Source organism: Diadema antillarum, unplaced genomic scaffold (assembly GCF_040938485.1).
Source record: "Diadema antillarum isolate AM-2024a unplaced genomic scaffold, OU_Dant_1.0 scf00000207, whole genome shotgun sequence".
Classification (NCBI taxonomy): domain Eukaryota; kingdom Metazoa; phylum Echinodermata; class Echinoidea; order Diadematoida; family Diadematidae; genus Diadema; species Diadema antillarum.
The window spans coordinates 1,280,442-1,303,808 of NW_027271096.1; the positions used below are offsets into that span (position 1 = coordinate 1,280,442).

Below are 23,367 nucleotides of genomic sequence, written 5' to 3' on the forward strand. Positions count from 1 at the left end.
CAATTCATTTAAATTCAAATGGAATCACCTTAGGAATTCACAATTTCCACAGCCAGGGCTGCCAAAATACACATATCAAAATCACACAGGTTTTCAAAAATCTCAGGAATTACTTTTCATAAAACATGTTACTAGCATCTCAATGGGTGGTCAAAAGTCATCAGTTCAGGGAGGCTCTTAATACCTTTCCTTTTGTCACAATGCAAAAAGATTGTTTGATTTTGTTGGGAAAACTTGCCAGCTATGCATCACATGCACACTGCCAATAGGTATCTCATCTATAATCTAATGAGTGACATACACGTGTACATTGATAAAGTATCTGGGTACCTGATGCTAATACTGTGAGTGGAGTTTGAAAGCTCTTTATCTTTTAGTAAAGGGGAGGGGAAGGATGGAACAGCATCTGTTGACATTTGGAGCATGTCAGATGACTTTTTTCCCCTGTGAATCTGTGACTTTTGCTGACAAAGATTCATTCTGCATACAAAGAGGGGTATGGGTATCAGACAATAGGAGGGCTGCTGAGGTAATGGAGGGGTGAGGCGACTTACCCTTCATGCCCCTCTCCGGCTGCTACATGGAGGGGGGTGAGCCCTTCTGCTTGAGCTGTGTTGGGGTCTTCTCCTAGGGTAACTAATAAATCTAAACTATCTGTGAAGATACAAGACCACAGGAAGATGATCATCAATTATACAGTTGTAATAATCTCTCAATTATTATACACAAACGCATGTACACAAAATATATCAAGTAGGAAAATCATGATTTATCAATACTGGAAACCAAAGGTTGATATTCTTAATACCAGATTTATCTGAAGATTCATTCATTTATCTGAAGATTCAATACCAGATTTATCTGAAGATTCAAACCCACAGAAAATACAGTCTATGGGTTTGTTGAGTTCATGCCAGTCATATTTTTCAGCGACGTGTGATGACACATATCAATGAAATTAAGTTTCATTGCAACTGATTGACAAATTGCCCTACATCGACGTAAATAAGTACTGAATTGATCAGTGTTGTAGTAGTAGCCATGATAAAAAATCTGTCGGGCGAAAGCTCGGTGGTCTAGTGGAGATGACGCCTGTCCGGTGATCAGGAGGTCGTGGGTTCAAATCCTGCTCGAGTATGTACGCCCATGATTTTTTATCATGGCTACTACTACAACACTGATCAATTCAGTACTTATTTACGTCGATGTAGGGCAATTTGTCAATCAGTTGCAATGAAAACATCTCGACGGAAGAACTTCATAAATTTGAAATTAAGTTTGTTGACATAATCCCACTGGAAAATTTCCAGGACTGACATCTGTTGAATGAGTTAATTACAAAAGTTTGGCAATTCATTACAAGTGTTTGGCAGTGGATTATCAAAGACTAAGATGACTAACTCATACCGTGCCTGACTCAAGTCACTTTCAAAGAACAGAGAGTGGCATCTCTTCCTTATGCCTTTGTTTGAGAGTACGTTGGTGACTGTGTGCCTGAATACAAATCGTATGTGTGTGTTACTGCTATTATGTCTGTGTCTGTTTGGGTCTGCGTATGTGTGTGTGTGTGTGTGTGTATGTGTCTGTGCGTTAAATTATGTCTGCGGCCATTTGTGTCTGTATAATATGGGTACCTCTGAAATGTCTGGATGTATGTATGTGTGTCTGTGTGTGCCTAACATTACATGTATGTCTTTGTCTGTGAGCGTGTGTCTGAAATAATGTATGTGTTTGTGTCTGTCTGTTTCTATGTCTGAAAGTGTGTGTCTCCATGTTCTTGGTCATGTCATTCTGCAGTATTTGTTTTTTCCCCAACACACATGTGATATTCAGCACCGAGAGTGTGAGGAATGTGGCTGCCTGCAGGGGAGGGAGGAACATGAGTAACCATGAAGAGATGAAGCGATAAGGAACCGCTGATTTCGTCAAGATAGCCCACCGTACTGTGCTCGCCTCACTCTCCGCTAATGATCTCTCCCTGGCTGTTGCATCGGTCACTGCCCTACTGACACCTCAGACAGTGACTAGGGAGTCAGTCGGCTTTAATAGTTGTACTACTTATCGAAGATCCGCATAGGGTGAATCACCGTACTTCCAACAAATTCTGGTCTGTCGCAGGAGCAGTCCAATTAATTTCCTACCATGTAGGTGCCATGTTCAAGAAATACCGTCAGAACCTCTCACATATGGTAGCTGACAAATTTTATAGGTCAATGTCCACTGATGTCTTGCTCATGAATTTGATGGAAAGAGAAGAGACTAAAATATCTAATTCAATCAAAGTAGCAACACTTTTCACAGTGGGCACTGGCAAATGACGATCTATAAAGGTCACATAGAGTGCATCACACAGGTTGTTGTTGCAGGATTTAATGCAGGGTAACACTCAAAAACTTGTTTTCAGGAAGTAATAGTGTACCACAATATCTTAGATTTCTGTGACAACCCCCTCCCACTATGTTTTCATCTCAGAAAACCGAGGAAGAGATGGTGACACTGACCTACATGTCCGCCATAGGCGGCGGCGTGGATGAGAGTGGAGCCATCTTTCTCTGGTGAGGTCCGGTCGTGCTGCTCCTCTATGAGTCGGCAGAGGGTGGCCGTGTCCCCCTTGCGGGCGGCCTGGTGGAGAGGGGATTCCCAGGCCGAGGTGCAGAGGGTGGGGCGCGTCAGAGCAGGGGGACTGCCTGCATGGGGGGAGAGATAAGGGGGGAACGGGAGGGGAATAGAACGATTAGAAAATAAAAATCATAACTAGCAAAGAACATTTATCTAAGTGTAGCTGTTCTATTCTGCTGTTGAGTACAAGACTCCTTTAATTTGCTTTCTCTTTATACCATGAATGTACAGATATGCACGGTATACTAACACACACAAACACATATACAAAAAATAAGAAATGAACAACAAACACAGAAAAGACTGTCAACAGTCTTCAATAATACATCTTTGAGATGCATATATAAGTCCTTAAATCAACAAATTTTCCCACAATTTCCACATTTTCTAATCTTTGAAATAACTTATAGATTCATTATTGCAACTTTAAGTCCTACAGAACTTTCAAGAGAGGTATGAGCAAAACTCCACACAGCAACAAGAAAAACAAAATACTGATGATATAACATCAAAGAACACTATAGAGAAAGAGACTAAAGGATAGAAGAGGGATTCAGTGTAGGCTGAGGCGCTTTCACTGTGCCCTTTGCATATAATCTGCGCAATCAATGTTGTCTACACCATCAGTCCATAGACAAGACGTCGATACTTGACAGCCGAGATGTGAAAATAAGAGGGAGGTCACATCGCTGATGCGCTCTTTTCAAATCAAAATCCATGCAGGGCTCATGTGGTCATATCAGCTGCAGCTGGCCTGGATTTGGTTTACCACACATCTCACTGAGGGAAAATAATACATGTATGCACACACTCTACAAACTGCACAGCAACCATCATCTCCAGTAACAACTGAATAGAAGTACATCCAGTTCTGCAACTTCATGGTATTTGCAATGCAACAGTTTCTGGCCAGAGTCAAAGTGCTTGGTAAGAAGAAGATCCCTTTGTTTTCCAACGATCAAACTACTGATCCTGCAGAATCATCAACTTTCATTCCAAGTCTGAAAATAAAGACTGCATCTGTTGATGTCCATCATTAGCTTGGTAATGACACATCCAAGTACTTATGCTATTTCCTCTCTTCTTTATTCATTTATTTTATTTTTGCTTTGTTTACTGAGTACTGTATAAGCTGTTATTTTCATGAGGGTTTATTTTTCTCAAATTTCGAAAATTACTGTTGGACCGCAATTTAATAACACATGAAAACGTCGCCATGTACAAGGGTAATATTGCACTTATGACAGCCTCAGGGTCAATTCACGAAAAAAAAAATCATCTTGCAAAAATGTCTGTGACCCCCTCATTTGCAAAAATATTTGTACATGAAAAAAACAGCTTATATCATGTTTGAATGGAGTAATCTTTGGGGTATAATATGACAGACACCTGTGATTTCTCATGTACATGTATCTGTCACCTAATGAACCCCTCAAAGTTACCCAGAAAAGATGACTCACTGATAAGTTGTCTAATTCATCTTCAAAATTGCATGAAACATCTTGTGAAACAGGAGAGCAGGAAGACCGAGTGAAATGGAATAACACACACATACACACACACACACACACACACACACACACACACACACATGCTTGTAAGATGCTCCAACCGGGGATATGATAGTTTCCTCAAGGTGACCGCGCATATTCCATTTTTCATTTCTGGAAGAAATTTTTTTTTTCTTGTTTCCAATAAATTGACTAATTCAAATTGAAGAACATAAAAACATTTTAAAACTAAGTTTGGAAAGTACAAAATCAGGCTTCATGTGGAGTATACATGACATGTAGGTGCATACACAACAATCAAGGATATGTGGATAAAATATTTTCAAATTCCCCTCTCTGAAAACTGTGAAAACTATTCGCTTACATACAGGTCCTAAATATGCACAACGGGCAGGTGCATTATATAGCCCAAAGGTACCCCTAGGGTTTTGAGAGGGTGCCTTTTCATTGGTTTTAAATACTGTTTACGCCGAATATTATGTGAGGTTATTATTTTCGCAAATTTCGCGAGTCAGGTGTTATTCGCAAATTTAAAGACACACAAAATTATTGACTCTGATCCCAGTATGAATGTGATAAACACGTATACATTTCTCCATTCTGACTGTACTACACAATCACAAATTTTTAACCACTTGCGAAATCGTTGGAGAGTCCCGATCTGTGAAAATTTAGACTCGCTAAATATATGGCATATACAGTACTCTGAGCAAAGGGGCATATACCCGGTGTGAAATGTATCCCCAGTTACTTGGAGTGAGACAGTACAATATCCCTGACTGAAGCCGTTTGAGAGAACACACAACACGCACAACGGTAAGGCAGAAAACCAGATGGAGGAAGAACATGACAAAGGTGAATCACATCCCATAACACCAACCAGTCCCTTTTTTTGCTTATTTTGACTGCTGATAGTTGGCAGGAAGAGAATATTTTGGCGTAAGGAAATGTGAGCATGTGTGTATATGTCTGTATATTTTTACTTCACAGATATAGAGCTATGCCTCCTTATTATGTGGTGATGACAACACTGTGCCTCATATTCCAGTCCTCCAGTATGCAGGTTAGTGTAAGGAAGACATAAAAGCAAGCAGGTCATTATTTTCATTGTGGTTTAATAAGAAAAACCTAAAAAAAATAATAATATTAATCCTCTTCAGATAGGAGTCCATATATGTGGCCAGGATACATTTAAAGTCCATTTGAAAATAATTTGAATGATTGCTTCTATTAGTTAAACCTGATGTAATGCCAAGGAAACATTGAATAAAACGTAGACTTTCACATGTGGCAATACATCTAAGGACATTGGTATATGAAGGGCATTTCAAAATTCACCTACCAACTTTAAATGATTTGAAGGAGTGACAACACAAAGACAAAGCTTCTATTTAGTGTTCAATTTGCCCTTTTAGCTTCTTGTAATCTATCTTACAGTCATATCTACTCCAACGGGAGATGGAGCAGGCAGAGCACAGTTTCTGTATTGCTGGGTAATGGACAGTACAACATATATGGAGATTACTCTCCACTCCACGAGAGGACACGAATATATTCATCAACCGAATTTACCTCCCGATATACAGCCCCTCATCTACTCCAGATAGAATCAACAAATCAATTCAGTGCAGTTTGTGGCTAGTCTGCAAATGCAAGCCTCCTTTGGAAAGGGGGGGGGGGGAGAAGATGAGAGAGCAAGGGAGATAGACTGGGGAGGAGGACGGGGGGGGGGGGGGCTTCAAATCATCCGTCTGTGACATCTTGACACAAGTCCTATCTGAGGGTGTATGGAGGTAATTCATCCAAAGGACTCCAACTAACCTTGTCTATCCCCTCCATTGCCTTGGGTTATTGCATCACACGGAGCTGCACCATGCACACGCCACGTGAAAGTTTCTCCCTGTATACAGACTGCTTCCACATTCATCACGCACATGCATCGCTGATAAACGGACGATGCGACCATATCTGGGGGAACTAAATTGACCGTTATGCCAATCTGCGAGATGGGGTAAGCACGCTGGCGTCTACTTCAGAGATGAAATTGCCTTCCATAACACATCCAGCCCCCTCCCCCCCTTTACCCAATATCTCCAGAAATGATGTTCAGACTTTCATCAAAGCTTTGTGGACGAGACAAATGAAAGAAATCAAGAGAGAACATCAATTTGTCTGAATGAGGGAGACTCCGAAGAATGAGCACCATCCTAAGCCAAGAAGGCCCCTCTACGTACTCCCTAAAAGTGCCTCAAATAAGATGGAGTTCTATGTCTAGCAATAATAAACAGATAAACAAACAAAAGCAAACACAGCAAGGAAATCAAAGCATGCCAAAGGTTGCCGACTCGCGTGATGATAATTGCAGGCAGTAGTCATGATCATTTTTCTCCGCAAACCGATCAATACTGCTGAAGTTGTCAGCGATGGCATTACTGGATACTGGTGGGATAGGGCTGCAACCACTGGATGAGGGCATAAGTGCAAATCAATATTTTTGACACAGAGCAAATTCGTAGAAATTATTTCTGAGCAGGCAGATGAGCCACATGTGGCTGACTTGAAATATGAAGGAATCCTGAATGTGGCAATAATTACCATGCAGTGCTTTTAAATGCTTTTGAAAAGATCAACTATTTGATACTTGTAACATTATGTTTTGAAGAAGGAATTCACGGATTGAAAGAAGACAGATCCATCTTTACTGCTAGATATAAAATTCCTAAAAGTTCCTTTGACAGTATTCAAAATGGTACATAATTTACTTATCCTTTAAATTCATAAAGTCAAAAGCATAGCTTTCTCCATGGTTCTTCCTCTCTATCTTTCTATACAAATTCATTAAAGTGTTACTCTGGTTGTAATGCTTCTAAGTGAAGGGAAATTTGTTTTCATACAATACAAAATCTCTGTATCACTCAGTGTTGCTATTGCTCTTTCGGAGACTATTTCTCGGTATGTTGTATTCATGTTACCTGTATGTTGATCTGATATTCTGCGAAAGGGCAATAAGTCACACTATTGTGATTCATAATATCAGCTCTGAATACAAAAATCTTACAGACAGGTTTGTGGAGAGGAGGGGGTACTGGATTTCAACTTGGCACATTTCCCCGTGACATGAACTCCTATTGTTCTGGAAATGTCACGATCAACGCATGACCCGATATTCAGGGATTTCTACGATAAGCATCAGCGGGGGATTTAATTGGTTGTCGGATCTTTGAGATACAGACTGTAGAGAGAGAGAGAATATCAGAGATGTGAAAAGCTACCATTGTTTCACGCAGCGATGGAGACTCTGACGTCACAGTCAACTTGCCGTGAGATTGATAGTCTTCAAGCGTGATCCTTGCCCACGATTTCTCTTGAGTCTGACATCCGGACTTCCAAAGGTACATGGAACAAGAGCAATCAACGGAGGAGCAACACGTTTTCTTCTCGCCGCGAGATATGGCTGTCGTATTTCTGTCTTCACTGTTGTGATTAATTTGCTAAATATTACCTAAACAAATTGGGTCGTACGTCACTACTTCCCCCTCACTTATCTTAGCTGTAGTCTCAGTTTTCATTGTCTGCCAAGATGTCTACAGGAGGTAGGCCACAAGAAACGAGGAGAGAGGCTCTTCAACCTCTTGAAGAAAAAAAAAAATGTCAAGGAAATTTTCGAGGAGGTAGGATTTACTGAAATACTAATGAGCTCTCTTGTATTTAGCATGAAGTCATCTGGAACGTAAATTCCATCTTGACTAACAAATTCAAGATGGATTTATTCATACGCTATTTTTGCTTGCTCTCTCTCTCTTTTTGAAACAACAAATCTCATGACAAGTATTCAATTAAAATCAAGGACTTGGATAACCTCAGCAGGAAAGCTCCAGTGTTGCAGACAAACCCTGCAGAATTACACTCATTTTAAAATAACCTCACACTTCCTTCAACACAAAGTCCAGCATCTTCAATCGTAATAATCCAGCTACAAAGGTGTAAAGGGCTTCCATTTCAGCAAGATCAGGCTCAGCCAAAGTTGTGCTTATGAATTATTTCGGCTCCACCGAAAAAAAATTCCATGCAATTCTTCTTTTTCTTTACTATTTTCCCCCCAGGATGAAGCTGTGTCCGGCTGAGTGCAAGGAACTGATCCAACATTCCGGTCCTTTCCCCTCATCATAGCTGGCCGAGAGATACCACAGATTTCCATCTCTTCCTGCTGGCTGTGGAGGTGAATGTTTCCATGGCAACAGTTTCCTCCCAGAGAAGCACAGAAGGATCCTCTAGGTGTGTGCTGCAGATCTGGATACACAGCTGGCTTTAATACACGATTTCTATCCGACAGGCGCATCACTTGCACCGTCATGCACTCACTGAGTCTTCAAAAACACACTGCTGTTGCAGATTCCAGCATTAATTTGTCAGATCAATGACAGCAATGTGACTTCTTCACCTTTCCACTGTACTTCTAATAAAAACATGCTCTGCATAGATTCAGGGGCTCATTTGAAAAGGTGACTGAAAACACACACAAACCCACAGATTTTCACAAAGAATGACTATTGAAGTAACTGGAAGCAAAGCAAGCCAAGAGGAAGTTAAGGCAATACAATTGAGCAAGACATATTGTCTTGGGAGTGGTCTGAAGCCTGAAATAGTTACAATACAACTGATTAATGAAGATGGCAATCACTGAAATATGATGACTTAGTGAAATAACAAATAATGCATATTGTAAAGCCATACAAACATCCTGACAAACAATTTTTTACATCCTAAATGACACCTTCATCAACTGCAGATGAGCAAAAGGTACAGTTTATCCCATTTCAAATATGAACTAGTTGGCTTGTTGTTTTTCTGTAAGCATATCACATCTCCATATATTCACTTAAGTCTGTTTGATTTAATTCACTCAGTTATAGTACCCTCTGTCTTCTCTTTCATTGGGATTGACCTGTAAAATCAATGACGTCCAGACCGGGGCTAAGAATTCAATATGCCGTGCCATATCAATTACTCTGGGTAAATATGGCCTGATGACAATAAGTGACCATACGAGGGAATAGCGTTCCCTCATCCCTATATCATACTGACCAGCTGCACGACCCAAATCATCACAGGCAGCGAGACATCCACCAAAATTTGGGTCTTCACTTCTCAAGTGCAATTTGAGATACTCAGCCTAATAATAAACCTCATCTGGTTGGTCAAACGACAATCGCTGCATACTGCTCCCTCAAAAATGAAGTGAAATATGCATGGCTCAACTGAAGTCCAGAGCTGTGCCTCCAATAAACGACATGAAGCTGATGGCTCACTACAGTATTTGCCTTGGCCCTCTGGGGTGCTTCCAGAAGCTTTACTCATGATTGCAGATTTCTAGGGCTTTCAGACCTGTCTCTAAACTTGTTCAGAAACACAGTTCTTGCTATTCGATATTTCTCATTTTTTCCTCTTTTCATAAGTCTGAATGCAAATTTGAATCACATTTCTAAAGGACATGTTTTCAAAGCCTCCAGACCAACTCTGGTCTGCATGTATCTTTCAATTCAGTTTATTTGCTCAACAGTGGGTTCTCATTTGTAATGGAAATATTTTGACCTGCAAAACACAGCTTAGGTGGTACCTATAGGTTGACTTTGTAGTTACCTTGAACCCTGTTCTAAACCATGATTATAAACAACTTAATTTTCAGTGTGAAACCCCCTGTGGACACCTGACTGGGGAATCTTTTCTACTGCAAAAATATGAAAGGGGGGGGGGGGACACACAAATGCAGATCAAGGAGATGGGTGATGATGTAGAAATGGAGATGAATGATGAACAGGGACATTTGGCAGGGGACTTTATGAAAAGAAGAAATGGAAATGAAAAGGACTAATGTGAGGAAGATGGGTGATGCGGATTGCAAATGTTTACTACACTTACTCATCCTCATATGATATCAGAGAGCTCATGGAGTTGTTTCATTCTTATACTTTGATTTAAGAGATGACCCAACTTTCACTGAGGTATCTCCTAATGATAGATTCACTGGCATGATAATGACAGGCAAAGCAAAGAAAATGAGAAAGAGAGAAAAATGATATGAGAAACAAAAGAAATTAGCACATGGAGGTGAAAGGGTTTCAAATCTATGACTGACTGAGAGGCTAACAAAATGTCTGTCCCGGGCCCTGTTTTATGAAGATTTAAAATTGGTTATAAAGTTGATTTCTATGGTAAGACTTTTGTAGCCTTTGTGGTAAGGAAATTTAAAAATGATTATATCTTTTGATAAAATGGGGCCCTGGCTATATAAGTAGTATAATAGACTTTGAAATTACTATGCAATGGATAACCTTATGGATACCACTATGGACGCATCCTCCAGAACTGTATTTCTTTATCATAATGGATATCCCCCACATCAACCTGTCATCTAGACTTTTACATCTTTTGCATGCTGCTGTTAAAGGACAAGTCTACCTTCATATACATAAGGATTGAGAGAATGCAACAATATTAGCAGAACACATCAGTGAAAGTTTGAGGAAAATCAGACAATCTGTTCAAAAGTTCTGAATTTTTTAAGTATCTGTGCAGTCAATGCTGGATGAGAAGACTACTACGGTGTATGATGTCACATGCGTACAATGATATAAGGAAAATAAAAAGAGAATTTCACAAAACTTTACTTTTTGAATAAAGTGCACATTTATTCGACTTGTTACTGATGTATATTAAGGGTAATATTATTCCCCCTGACTTCTGAAAGAGAGAAGTTGATTTTTCTTTTGTTATGCGAGTAACATTGAAATATGTTGAATTTTCTTTATTCTTTCTTTATATCGTTGTACACGTGACATCACAAGCTATAGTAGTCTTTTCATCCAGCCTTGACTGAGAAGAAGCTTCAAAAATGCATAACTTTAGAATGGATTGTCCGATTTTCCTCAAATTCTCACTTATGTGTTCTACTAATATTGCTGCATTCACTCAACTCACATGTTTGTGAAGGTGAACTTGTCCTTTAATGTGAAATGGCGCACAGTGTAGTCCTACACATTCAAAACAGTATTGGGCTTGGCCTGAAGACATGGCCACTTGTTAACTAAAAGTAAACATTAGTCAGGTCACATAATACAAACTTTCGAGCAATCTCATCATGGACAGACATGTCTCACAATTCTGATGGTCACTTATGCAACTCAAGTGGACTGACCATCAACAGACTGACCGTTCCCACCACCGACCTCTGACTACAAAAGCACGATCAGGAGCAGATCGGAAAGGCATCATAAGCAGAAGAGGATCAACTGGGACTGAAGTCACCACTTCACAGGCATCAGGGACAGGAAGTCGAGATTACAAGGGATCTATCAGAAATGGGACAAGTTTGGATTCACAAGAACCAAGAACACTGGCAAACTTTCTCATGGACCCAGCTTGCCACTCAAAGCCATTACAAATCAAGTTACTGTAAAAGCTACTATTTTCACGTACAGATATTTTCGCGAATGAGGACATCAAAGATATTTTTGCAAGATATTGTCTTTGCGATTTGACACTGAGCCTATTGTAAAGTGCACAAAGATGTTGCACATACACGTTTGTACCCTAGTAAGTGGTGATATTTTTGCATGTTGTTAAGTTTGCTGCCCAACAGTGATTTGCAAATTCTCAAAATTAAATCCTCTTGAAAACAAGAGCTTTTACAGTACACTATCTTAAAGAAAACAATATTGATATATGGTTTGAATGACCTATAACCTTCAGTAAACAAGGGCAGAAGAGCAAAAATAAGAATGAAGATACACCTTGTAACATATTGGGAAGAGATCAAAGAGAAAATTAGCAGTGAATTGCAGACGGACTTGATATCGGCTGACAAACACTGCAAAAAAGATGTATGAGCCACGCAAAAGGGCAAAGAAAAGGGGAGATAGAGATAGAGAGAAGAAAGACGGAAAGAGAGAAAGCGAGAGCTAGAGAGAGACAAGTTGAAAAAAACAAAACAAAGATTGACAGAGAAAGAGAGTCAAATGACTTGAGGTAAGTTATTTTTCAAATGTCAGCTGCCTCACGCCAGACTTAAATTTCACGGATGACTCTCTATCATGTCCTTGCTGTATAGCCTTGTCCATCGGTGGCGACGCGGCCCATCAGTGAAGCAGCTGTTAGATTTACACTTGGATTAATGCACTACACAGTACACGTTCAACTCAGCCAGGCTCATAGCAGCATCTTCACTTGCACACAGATCTTGTGTAAGCAAACAAGCCATAATCTTCTCATAGGAAGATATACTATTCATGTGTTTGTACTGCTTGAGGGGTTAAAAACAAAATGATTTGGATTTTCTTAACTATCTTTCCATTTTTCCCACAAATCCTAGGATACAGGTATATGGCCAAATTCCACCCATAAAGACAGGACATTAGAAAAGATATCACTTGCACTTTCGAGTTCCGAGTATACTCAGACAGGTGTCTATGAGAAATGCGCATTGTAGCAAAATCAAACTGTTAATTTGAATGAGCATTATTTAATTCAATTCAAATGCATAAGGGCAAAGGTCCCATGCTTTTAATAAGTAACAGGACATTGATTTTACTTGCCCAAAAGTGGGTTTTAGTTTCCCTAAGCAAGTCAGGCAAGGGGGAGTGTAGGAGTTTTGTAGCGGATGACACTATCCATTGCAAAGGATGGCACGGATATGAATCAAGACATCATTTCAATGAGACCCTCCACCAAACACGGTCAGGAATTTATTCCTTCCCCTCCCCCTTGTAATCTCCATACAGATGGATGTCCTTACAGATGTAAGCAGGCACCAGTTACAGAGGTAATTAGACTTTAAATGTGAACAGACATCCCTTTGCCCATGGAGGACATTTACTTTCAATCAGGGTTGCTCCTCATCAATGGTTGAACATCTTTTAATCTGACCCTATTTCTTCCCCATCCCCTGCTCTTCCTCTTTCACCCACCCCCACACCCCCACCCCGCAAAAAAAGTTACAAAATAAAAGCATATATGCCAGCTAAATTTAAGAGAAATAAATCAACAGAATAACAAATACTAGTACATTGCCTGACACTTTGAATATAAAGCACAGAGAAGCACAAAATAAGAATCTAAAAAATAAGTATGTGCTCCATTACTTTGTTTTAAAGGGGATGGCTAGTAACCGATCAGTGAGAATCAGTGGGAATGCTGAGGGATGATTGTTCCAATCCTTGTGGGATTCATTTAAGAGTACAGTCAAACCTGCCTTAGCGGCCACCTGTCTATAGCGGCCACTGAAAAATCCCCCCGAGAGAAAAGCCCTGTTTAAGACCCTGTGTATAGCGGCCACCTGTCTAACGCGGCCAGCGGCCACAAATTTTGTTTCCCTCGGTAGATTTTAACCTGTCTATAGCGGCCACAGACCCGGTAATTCAGCGTGTTTTTCTGGTTTGTGGCCGTGCCAGTCATTCATGGGCAACGTTCAGTGATCGCCACCGCTGCATTCATCACTTATTCAGTCATGATAATGCACTACTGTTAAGCTTTCTTCACGACTGTACAACATGCTACTGTGTAACAATTTCATAAACGCCGGCATTGTTCAATGCATGAAACGCATGTGTGCATACATATATTACGCATGTACATGTATGTCCTACACTAAGTGCTTATAGATGTATACAACGATGATACATGCACATGTATAGGCAATGCACACATATAGTTGGATAACCTGTCTAAAGCGGTCACCTGTCTATAACGGCCACTTTTTTTGTTTCCCTTGTGTGGCCGCTATAGACAGGTTTGACTGTACATTATATATCTATTGTTGTGTGAAAATTATTTGCTTCAGAACAGTCTCACATTCAAATAATGTGAAGATTAATGCCCCGTCACTGCCCAGGCACGCTAACCTGGAAACATTAAACTGCACATTACTTGAATATTAGACCATTCTGAAGCAAATAATTTTCACACAACAATAGATATATAATGTACTCTTAAATGAATCCCACAAGGCTTGGAACAATCATCCTCCAGCATTCCCACTGATTCCCACTTATCAGTTACTAACCATCCCCTTTAAGGGAGGGGTTTCGTCCATTAGTACATAGTACACAGTGATCTAGCATATTATGTATATCAGATGAGGGAGTACGAGTTCCATATTGTATTTCAAAGATGATAAACAAACTGCAACATAAGAATCAGATTATTCAATCTTTTCAACAGTCATAAACACTACATTATTTGCTGCAGCATAGAGTATTTTTTCCCCAAAAAAATCATAGGAAGACAACACAAGCATGACAGTCATTTCCAGACCTACTTCTGTTAAACTAATCAGGATGTTTTGATTTCATCACATTAATATCCCGCTATAATCTTGTTCCATGTATATTCCCACATAATTCTATGGCCTCTTTACAAAAGAGACAAAGCAAAACAGAGGAAAATATGGATAAAACAAAGAGAATGAGAGAGAGAGAGAAACAAGGCAAGATTGAAGGAGAGAGAGTGGGAAGAGGAGAAGGAGGGAGTGAAATAATGATAGGTAGAGGAGATAGAGTAAACAGGTGAAAGGGAGAAGGATCATGAGAAGGAAAGGACGGCAGATTAGGAACTGACCGGAGGGGAGAAACCAGAGAAGGAAGCCAGGCAGGCAGGTGGCCTGAGGAAGCCCCACCCCTTTTCCCCCCCCCCTCCCACTCCCCCCCCCCCCCCCCCCCCCCCTTCCCTCTTCGTAAGTAGTAAGGACATTCTGGTCAGGAGCATGATATACATGTATTTCAATCAAGATGATGAGCACATGCATCACTCTGCAGGGGCATTCTTTAATGTAGCAAACCGACAGAAAGACTTGATTTTTCTCGCTAATTCTATTGATTTTATTTCCTTGTTTACTTGTTTCTCACTCTACCTTTCATTCACTTCTTCTTTCTTTCTTCCTTCTCCTCCTATTTTGTCCTTGGCCATTTCCCTTTTTCATCTTCATCATCATTTCACCCTCCTCACACAAAGAAACATCACTGAAACACAAACTACTCACCACAATCAAGCAACTTTGGACAGTAACTCGTTTCCGCATTTTGAAAAAGAAAAACATAAACAAACATAAAAACAAGAATGCAAGGAGCTTTCTATCTGGGCCTCAGAACGAAATTCATTCACTTCCAAGTCAGCATCCCTACCGGTCCCCCAAACCTCAAGATTAGATAAATTCAATTTCCAAAGGAACAACAAATCAAATATCTCTTTAGGAAGTAGCCTCGAAGGGAGGGAGGGACTCAAACATCCATGCTTTGAAGACTGAAAAGGGAGGACGATTGAAAAGGGAGGTAAGTAAATGTTGGAAACAAGATTTGACTCCCAAACTTCATTTGGTTCTCCCCTGAGGCCAGATGACTGTACAGAAGGGAAACTTCATTTATTGATTACTCTTAACAAAGTTTTGCGATGTCTGCAGCTGGGTACAAGAAATTTCTGAGAAAAACATCGATCAGCCAGCTCATTTTCCCAGTTGAACTCATGCCACCATTTTCAGCTACAAATGCACCTGTCAGACAAGTTGGCGCAGAAAATCATTACACATTTATCACACATACAAACATGTACATATATTTCAGTGTGACTGGAAAAAAGCTATTATGTACCAGCAGCCAATTAATTGTTTGTGCAAGAAGGGCACATATCCCCCTACATGCCTATATGATACTTGTCATTGTTTGCTCAAACTGAGAGGGGACCAACCTTTGGCAAAATAACATGTCAAATATCAAACAGTCAAGGAGAATGTGTCCTCCTTCTCCGGTCCCAGTCAAACTCGAGCTTGGACTGAACATTCGAAGTTTCATTAAACTTGCTGTACCGGTTCTAGTAGACACATTTAGTATTGAGCAGACATTATCAATTCCATATAGAAGTCAAGGTTCTCAATATTCTTGGGTAACTTTCAGTTTGAATGTCTCTCCACATCATATTGAGTGTGGTTTGTCTTTGAGTGTTGCCTATCATATGTGGCTGATCACTTCCAAATGCTCTAAGGTTTAAACTTCTATTTTCTTTTCTTTTTTTAAATGATGGCATATGATGAACCTAAACCATACGTTCTCACAACCACAACATTCACTGAAGGGCATTAATATCCTTTGGTGAGCACAACTTCTTCAAAAACTCTTAAAGGTACTGCTTACCATTAGTAGCAGTGATTTGAAAAAAATGCTGGACTTATCACATCTCATCCGAATGTGTAGGTCAGTTGCATCACAAAACATCCTACCATATAAACATTTTGCAATAAAGCCTAAAACATAAGAAGATAACACTATTTTTCTCAATAAAACATAACTGTAGACAGTTTATTCTAGAAACAATCTTATTATCACTATTGTTCACATTTTACAACATTGATTATACTGATTAACATTTTTACATTGGTTGTTCAATCTTCCTACCTCACAGTTTAGAACTATTTTGAAGCATTAAAACTGGGTTTTTGTTTCATCTGCAAATGGTAAATAATGCCTTTAACATACTTGAAAGAATGTTACAGACCGTTTGCCAAGGCAATGAAACTTTCAAACATGAAAATCATTATGGTTAGACAGTGCTTAAATAGGGATGCTCTGACATAAGAAACTGTTGTGATTATTGGCATGCATTCACTAGTAAGGCAAAGGGAACACATCTACCTAAATCATTTAACGACAGCATTCTCATCCTCTCAATGCATTCTACCATAATTCAGTCAGATCATTGTTTAGTCCTTCATCTTCAATAGTTCAAAATCAACATATCTTTCCATTCTGTTTGAAGACATTTGCCCACGAAGTTATAATTTTATTTTAAAGTACCAATTTACATCTTATTGTTACTGAAAAAAAGGGGAAAAAATGACTGCATTTCACTTGGGAGATGTTCAATGCAGAGACTCTGAACAAATTTGAATTTGAATTTGAATCAAAGCTAAGCTTAGGGTTGTTTTGTTGTTGTTGCTTTTTTAAGGGTGTTTACAAAAATTCTTCAAGCCGATGAAATATGGCATTGTGTCGAATAGGAAGGTCATGAACACCCTGATGTGTAACCATGATGCAGAAGTCTTTGCTCATCTCTGTGACAAATGTCATCATCCCTTTACATTTGATCTGCAGGTATAATCTCTCTTCCCTCCATCCACTCTCTATCTCCCCCCCCCCCCCTCTCTCTCATCTCTCCATCTATATCTCTCTCTTTCCTAAAATTTACGTCATTGCTCATACCTAATCGCTGGCCTCAGCATCTCTCGCCTCTCCCCCGCCCATCTCTCATCCTATCTCTTTATCATGTAGACAAGCGTGTAACCTTTCCAAAGGAAAATACAGCCCTGCAAATCAATCCCAATCCCAACCCTCCCCCATGATTGTTTTCAGCTACAATGCATCTATCCTCCTCCTCCCTAGTCCCAGCCATGCTTTACCCTGTGACCTTTTCAAATCAAAACAGGAGTTCGGTCTCTTTTGCATCACCGCGCCTGCAGCACTTCTGATTTACCGACATTTTCCCTTCGCTATTCTCTTTCTCTCCCATTGTTTTCATTCTCCTATTATTTGTTTACACATTTAATAGGTGGATGCATTCATCAGTGCATTACTTTATCCAACCAGTTGTAACAACTATTCAGGAAGTCATAAGGGCATTTCACTTGTAAAATGTCAAATTCTAACAGTGTTTATTAATAATGTACAAAATTATATCATCCAATTGTAAACTGTATTCATTGGGGATAAAGGACAGTTTGCTACATCACCCTAATGATTCTTCCATTCTAATGTTGGAAACATTAATTATTTCTTTTCCATAACCTTGTTTCATATACTTTCTTTGAATACGTTATGTTAGTCATACAGTACACAACTTTCTTTGAAATTTCTTATGACTTTAATCTTAAAATAGTTTCTGTACCATTCTTCACATGTTTCTCTCTTCTGATACCATTCAATCAACTATTCAAAACTTAAATTTCTTGTCACCTCTTTACTTCTGTCTGTCTGTGTCTGTCTGTCTGGAGCTCACCACTGGAAGTCTGTCTACAATGCCATCTCTTGGTATCCCCCCCCCCCCCCCCATCTATCTCTATCTATCTGATAACACATCTGTGATAACTAATTCCATACTTGTCCTGCTGCATCCATGCCAGTATTCTTCCTTTCTCTTCACAGTCCCACAAGATCCCAATCGCTGAATGCTAAACGTGTGAAACCAGCTAGTCAGGTGTAATACGCCGTCATACGAGTCGTATTTAGCAACCACATTAGATTGAGAATCTCGACGATACACCCAATAATGGCACGGGGAAGTCTCACACACTTCTGACATTCACACACACTCACACTTCGCTCCCCGCAACTCCCCATCTCTTGGGTGTTTTCGAAAACACGTGCCCACGCAAAGAGATGCGCCAGATTTGCACAGGCTCAAGTGACTTTAATGCCAGATTTTTCGCCCCAACTGACACTTCAGACTTGCAAATGAACAGCTCTATGCATGTCTGGAGATGTCTGTCTACACCGCCACATGTTGACATACAGCATCATCCACATCCATATTGCAGGACTACACCACAATATCGTCCACCCCCAACAAGCTTTCACAGAGTGTAAACTCATCCTCGATCAAATTTCCTAGTCAAACTGATGCCATCTACTAACGCCTGGGTGTTCAACACGATATAAATCAAAAACATTTTTCCACATCTTGGGTGGCTGAGTCCAAAATTAAAAGCACGAGAGAGAGCATGATTAAAGTCCATGCCATCAAATGCAATAAAACTCAACATTTATCATGGCGAATGCCACAATTATAGTATGTACAGAGTGCTGTGTCTACATTCTATGTCAGACTCACAACATACCATAATTAACTCCTCACATCAGCCACAAACTTGCTTTTTCAGCCCAAATCCCTTTCAAATTCAAACCATGCACTTACACGCACATTTAAGCCATCATGATTAGAACACCCAAAACAGTGTGATGACAGAACAACTTATGTCAGAGCATCTAATCTCTCATGCTAAAACACAGGCAGAAATCAGCTGCAGCGCAAGGTGATGATTTTGAACAGTCATAACACTAGCAGCTCCATCGAGCATGAACATCTGGTACTGGCAAGGTCATGATTGGACTGCTTAGACTAGAGATGTTCTCCTAATCAGTACGCTACAGGAAGTAGTTTCAACTTCCAATGTTCAGATCACCAAAAAAGAAAAAATAACAAAACAAAGAATAGATTCCTGAATGATACTTCCTAACACCATAACATTTCTACTCTCTGCAGGGTCCATCACACAAGAATTATCTGTTTTTGCATCACATTTCAAAAACATATCATTGATGGGGTGACAAGACCTCGTATCTCAAAAATGTCAAAAAAATTTTTTTGGCTTAATGGTCAAATAATGGGTCAAGTGATGTCTAGGCCAAATCCCAACTGTCTTACTCCAAAAATGAAGCCACCATGACATGTCAAAGGAAAGGCTTTCCCATTCACTACAGTGCTTTGGCCGCCATGTTTTTTTGCTCTCCTGAACATTTGTCATTTTTGAGATACGAGGTCTTGTCACCCCAGCAACGATATGATGAAAAGCTGCCATCTTCATATGTGTTTCTGAATGGACCTAACGTATACAAGTTTGTATCTGCACTTGAAGCCATTCCTACGGGCAGGTTTCCTATCTCAAAGATTTACTGTCTCTATGCACATTTTATGGTGATATTGTCTTCTTCCTAAGGACCCTTCACATCATAAAAACCCTACAGAACTTGACTTTTATGTCCTTCTGACAGCAAAAAAGACAAAATATCACACAAAAAAAAGGGGAAAAAAGGTAAGATCACATCTGATTTCCACTCCAACATTTTATAGACCCCAGCCCATTGTTCTGATGACTGGAAAACTGTCATATTGCTCTGCAAAGTTTTGAAATATTACTCTTACAATGCCTAAGCAGCTCTTTGGATTCTTTAGCTACCTGAAAAAGAGATAAAGTAAGAAAGGAGATGCATTTGGTGTCATAATGAGAACACTGCTTCTATTCTGATTCTACCATTGAAAGGAAGGCCTGGTACATATAAACTGATAAGCATGACAACAATACAGCATGTTTTCTGTTACATTTCTTTCCTGAAAAGTGTTATTCCAAATAATACAGTTCCTCACTTCTGAAGAAATACTGGTCATTATTCCATTCCAGAAGTGAGTTCATAATATGTCTAAATGCTGCAGAGTCATCTGAAATGATACTTGCTCTTACATTCTAGCATCATGACCGTTTTCTGAGCTGGTTTTGAGGAAAGTTTGTCAAACTTCATATTTTTTGCATATTGGGTAACAAAATCCATAGGAATTATTCTCAACAGCACATGAATCTGCCTCCTTACAGATTATGAAGGTTATTGGTTATGACACCTACATTCTGCATTTCAGTTGTAAGACATGCATCTGGCATCAAAGAATGTTCTGTATTTGCTAGGCATAGAAGCATGTTTCATGGAAGATAAAAACAAACAAATTATGGCATGATGCGCAGATACAGCAGCATCATTGCTATGGCACAGGAGGAGTAAAGTTTGATAGACACTCTGCAATGAATATGTGAAACTCACGTCACCACAAAAGCCACTTTGAGGAAGATCTTCTACCCAAAAATAAATGTCAGCAACCTATCTTGTTGATGCTCGTGGGTATCAAATATGAAAGAGCTGAGAGGATGAAGCCCACATTTTGAATCATTTTTCCTCTACCAGTCACGCCAAACTAAACCATCAAAATGACATATCCAGCCCATCGAAAACCCTTGACGACAGACGTCATCCATGCAACCTCACGCTCGTGGATCGCTGTTGCGACAGACGTCATCTTCATTACACGGCCAAAAACGCTGCCATTTGGCACGTTACAACCTGAATTTGGGGCAGTTTGCCAGCCAAACGGGGGCCTCGCGAGATGATCACTTCGCCAGGCAGCCATCGTCATAACAACATCAGCAAGTCAGCAGACCATGGCTGAAAGAGGACCGCAAAACATGTGCAACCCTCAAAAAAAGAAAGGATAAAGGTTGTCTGACACAGGTGAAAGTGAAGATGGGTTATGAATGCTTCACCAGAGTCTTGAAGCATTGTTACGTACATGTAGCTATGCCAGCAAGGTAAAGACAGCACCAGCTCGAAATATTCTTTCTATATGCAAGGAAAATAACGTCAAGTGGTGGTCACATATCCATTTCAATTCCAATCCTAAAGAAATCCATGTTATGTAAAGTTATTAATGGTGGGCAAGAATATTTTAGAGACCTATTTACAATGTACAATATTGGCATCCACTGCTGTATTTTAGCAAACAGCCAAAAATTTCATCATTTCTTATTTTTCAAAGATCAACTGATAAAATCTTTATCACACTGCAATGTCATGAAACCATACCTTTAAAGGTATGAGGCAGGAGGAAAAAAAAAAAACTTTCAGCCTTGAAGAGAGACTAGGAGCAGTAAGTATTTCCTCTGAAGTGGCAGGTGTCAATCAAAAACACACCCTTCAAAACAAGCGAGACTCAAGAGAAGCACACCTGCCCTAAAGGGTAGGAGGAAGAAGGGGAACACAAGAAGGTCACTCCTGGCCATCCAGCCTCCTCCCCCCCCCCCCCCCCCCCCATGCAAGCGTGTGGTGTCTCTTGGCATCCCTACCCCTCCAGAAGCTACCACTGGAACAGGTGGGGAAGGGGTGGGGCACTACTTTCACCATCACACAGACAAAATAGTGGGGATATCATTGCTGATCCAAATATCAAGATTCTTCATTCTTCTTTTTTTTAGTGTGTGCCCATGCAAATAGACTGAAATTTCTTTCTAAATGCGGTTCAAGATAATTTGTCGACCTAACTGCATATGCCTGAGATCTACCAACAAGGTGACCCTTGCCCTTGTGTTTGTGTAATATTGTGATGTGTGTTTTTAGAGATGCGATAAACATTTTTTAGATTATGTGCTCCAGTGTTTATAAAGACAATCGCAATGTGCAAATTATGGTGCTATTTCTCAAATAACAACAATAATTCTCAAATGATCACACAATTTCTTGAGATTTGGATAACTATATATGCTGATCGCACTACATTCAAAAGAGAATTTTATGTCCACACTGGCAAAAATCTTAAGACATGGATCGCAATGCAAATCTTGAGATTGGGATCCTGCTGATTACTGTCAGTGTAAATGCCACTATTTGGTTCCTTTCTTTCCCTGCCAGAGGGACCGTCATCCTGCGACCATGAAACAGAGGCACGCATCCCTGGCACTCCATCAATGATTGACTTCACGAGAGATCCTCGTCACCAAGACACACGTGAGGGGATGATACAATGCGGACATAAACTCATCACTAGAAGGGTCATCGGTTGCCACGGAGACTCACTCATGAACCAGCACAAGGAATGACCATTCCATCTGCACCATGGACACTGTCACTTAACATCCTAGCAACTCTATTCTACATGTGTATCTCTGTCTCCATTCTTAACTCACTTAAACACACACACTCACACACACTCTCTTCCTATCTCAATATTGACTGAAACATCTTTATTACTAATGTCAACTCAAAAAAGCCACTTTTTCACAAAAGATAATGACAGTTGAAATTGTCATATTTCTGCACTCTTCTTTTTTTTTGGGGGGGGGGCAGGGTGGCATGGCTAGATGTAGATCATAACATAAGTGAATTGAAAAGAGCCACAGTACAAAATCAGATTAACTTTCCCATCATGTTGATTCAATCAAACAACATTTATCATCGGCAGAATATCTATCAAGTTAAATACAAAGCTGTAACTTGTTCTATTACAAGGGAATTTCTGAACAGTTTAAAGTTAGTCTGACAAGAGAGGGTAACATTTTACAAATGTAATAGAGAAAATTTGATCAAAATCTGATACAAATTTAAAACGGAAGTTATGAAATTGTGATGTTTTTTTTTTGTAATTTTTACGAAACAGTTCTTGAACTATTGTGAATTACAAAAATTTGCTACCAGCCTTCAGAAGTAAAAATCATACCCAAACAACAAAGCTCTATTTGAAGAAGTTTGTGCATAATGATAGTCTATGGGCAAATCAAACAAGTTCATTGTCAGAGTGACTACCTGCATTATTTAGTGACTGAATTATTCAGTGGGAATTGGGGTGGGTTAAGCTTTTTCCCACATATGAATTCATAGCAATCACA

The 23,367-nt window shown here is 39.8% G+C and overlaps 1 protein-coding gene across 1 annotated transcript in view; it reads right to left on the reverse strand.

The window, feature by feature from the left end:
* Window positions 1–23,367, reverse strand: part of LOC139724112 (uncharacterized) — a 121,606-nt gene that overhangs the window by 20,282 nt on the left and 77,957 nt on the right. Inside the window, exons 6-7 of the mRNA XM_071635314.1 lie at window positions 2,502–2,687; window positions 555–654 (exon numbers count right to left, since the gene is read on the reverse strand). Of these exons, the coding sequence (XP_071491415.1) occupies window positions 555–654; window positions 2,502–2,687 (286 nt within the window). The remainder of the gene's footprint in view (window positions 1–554; window positions 655–2,501; window positions 2,688–23,367) is intronic.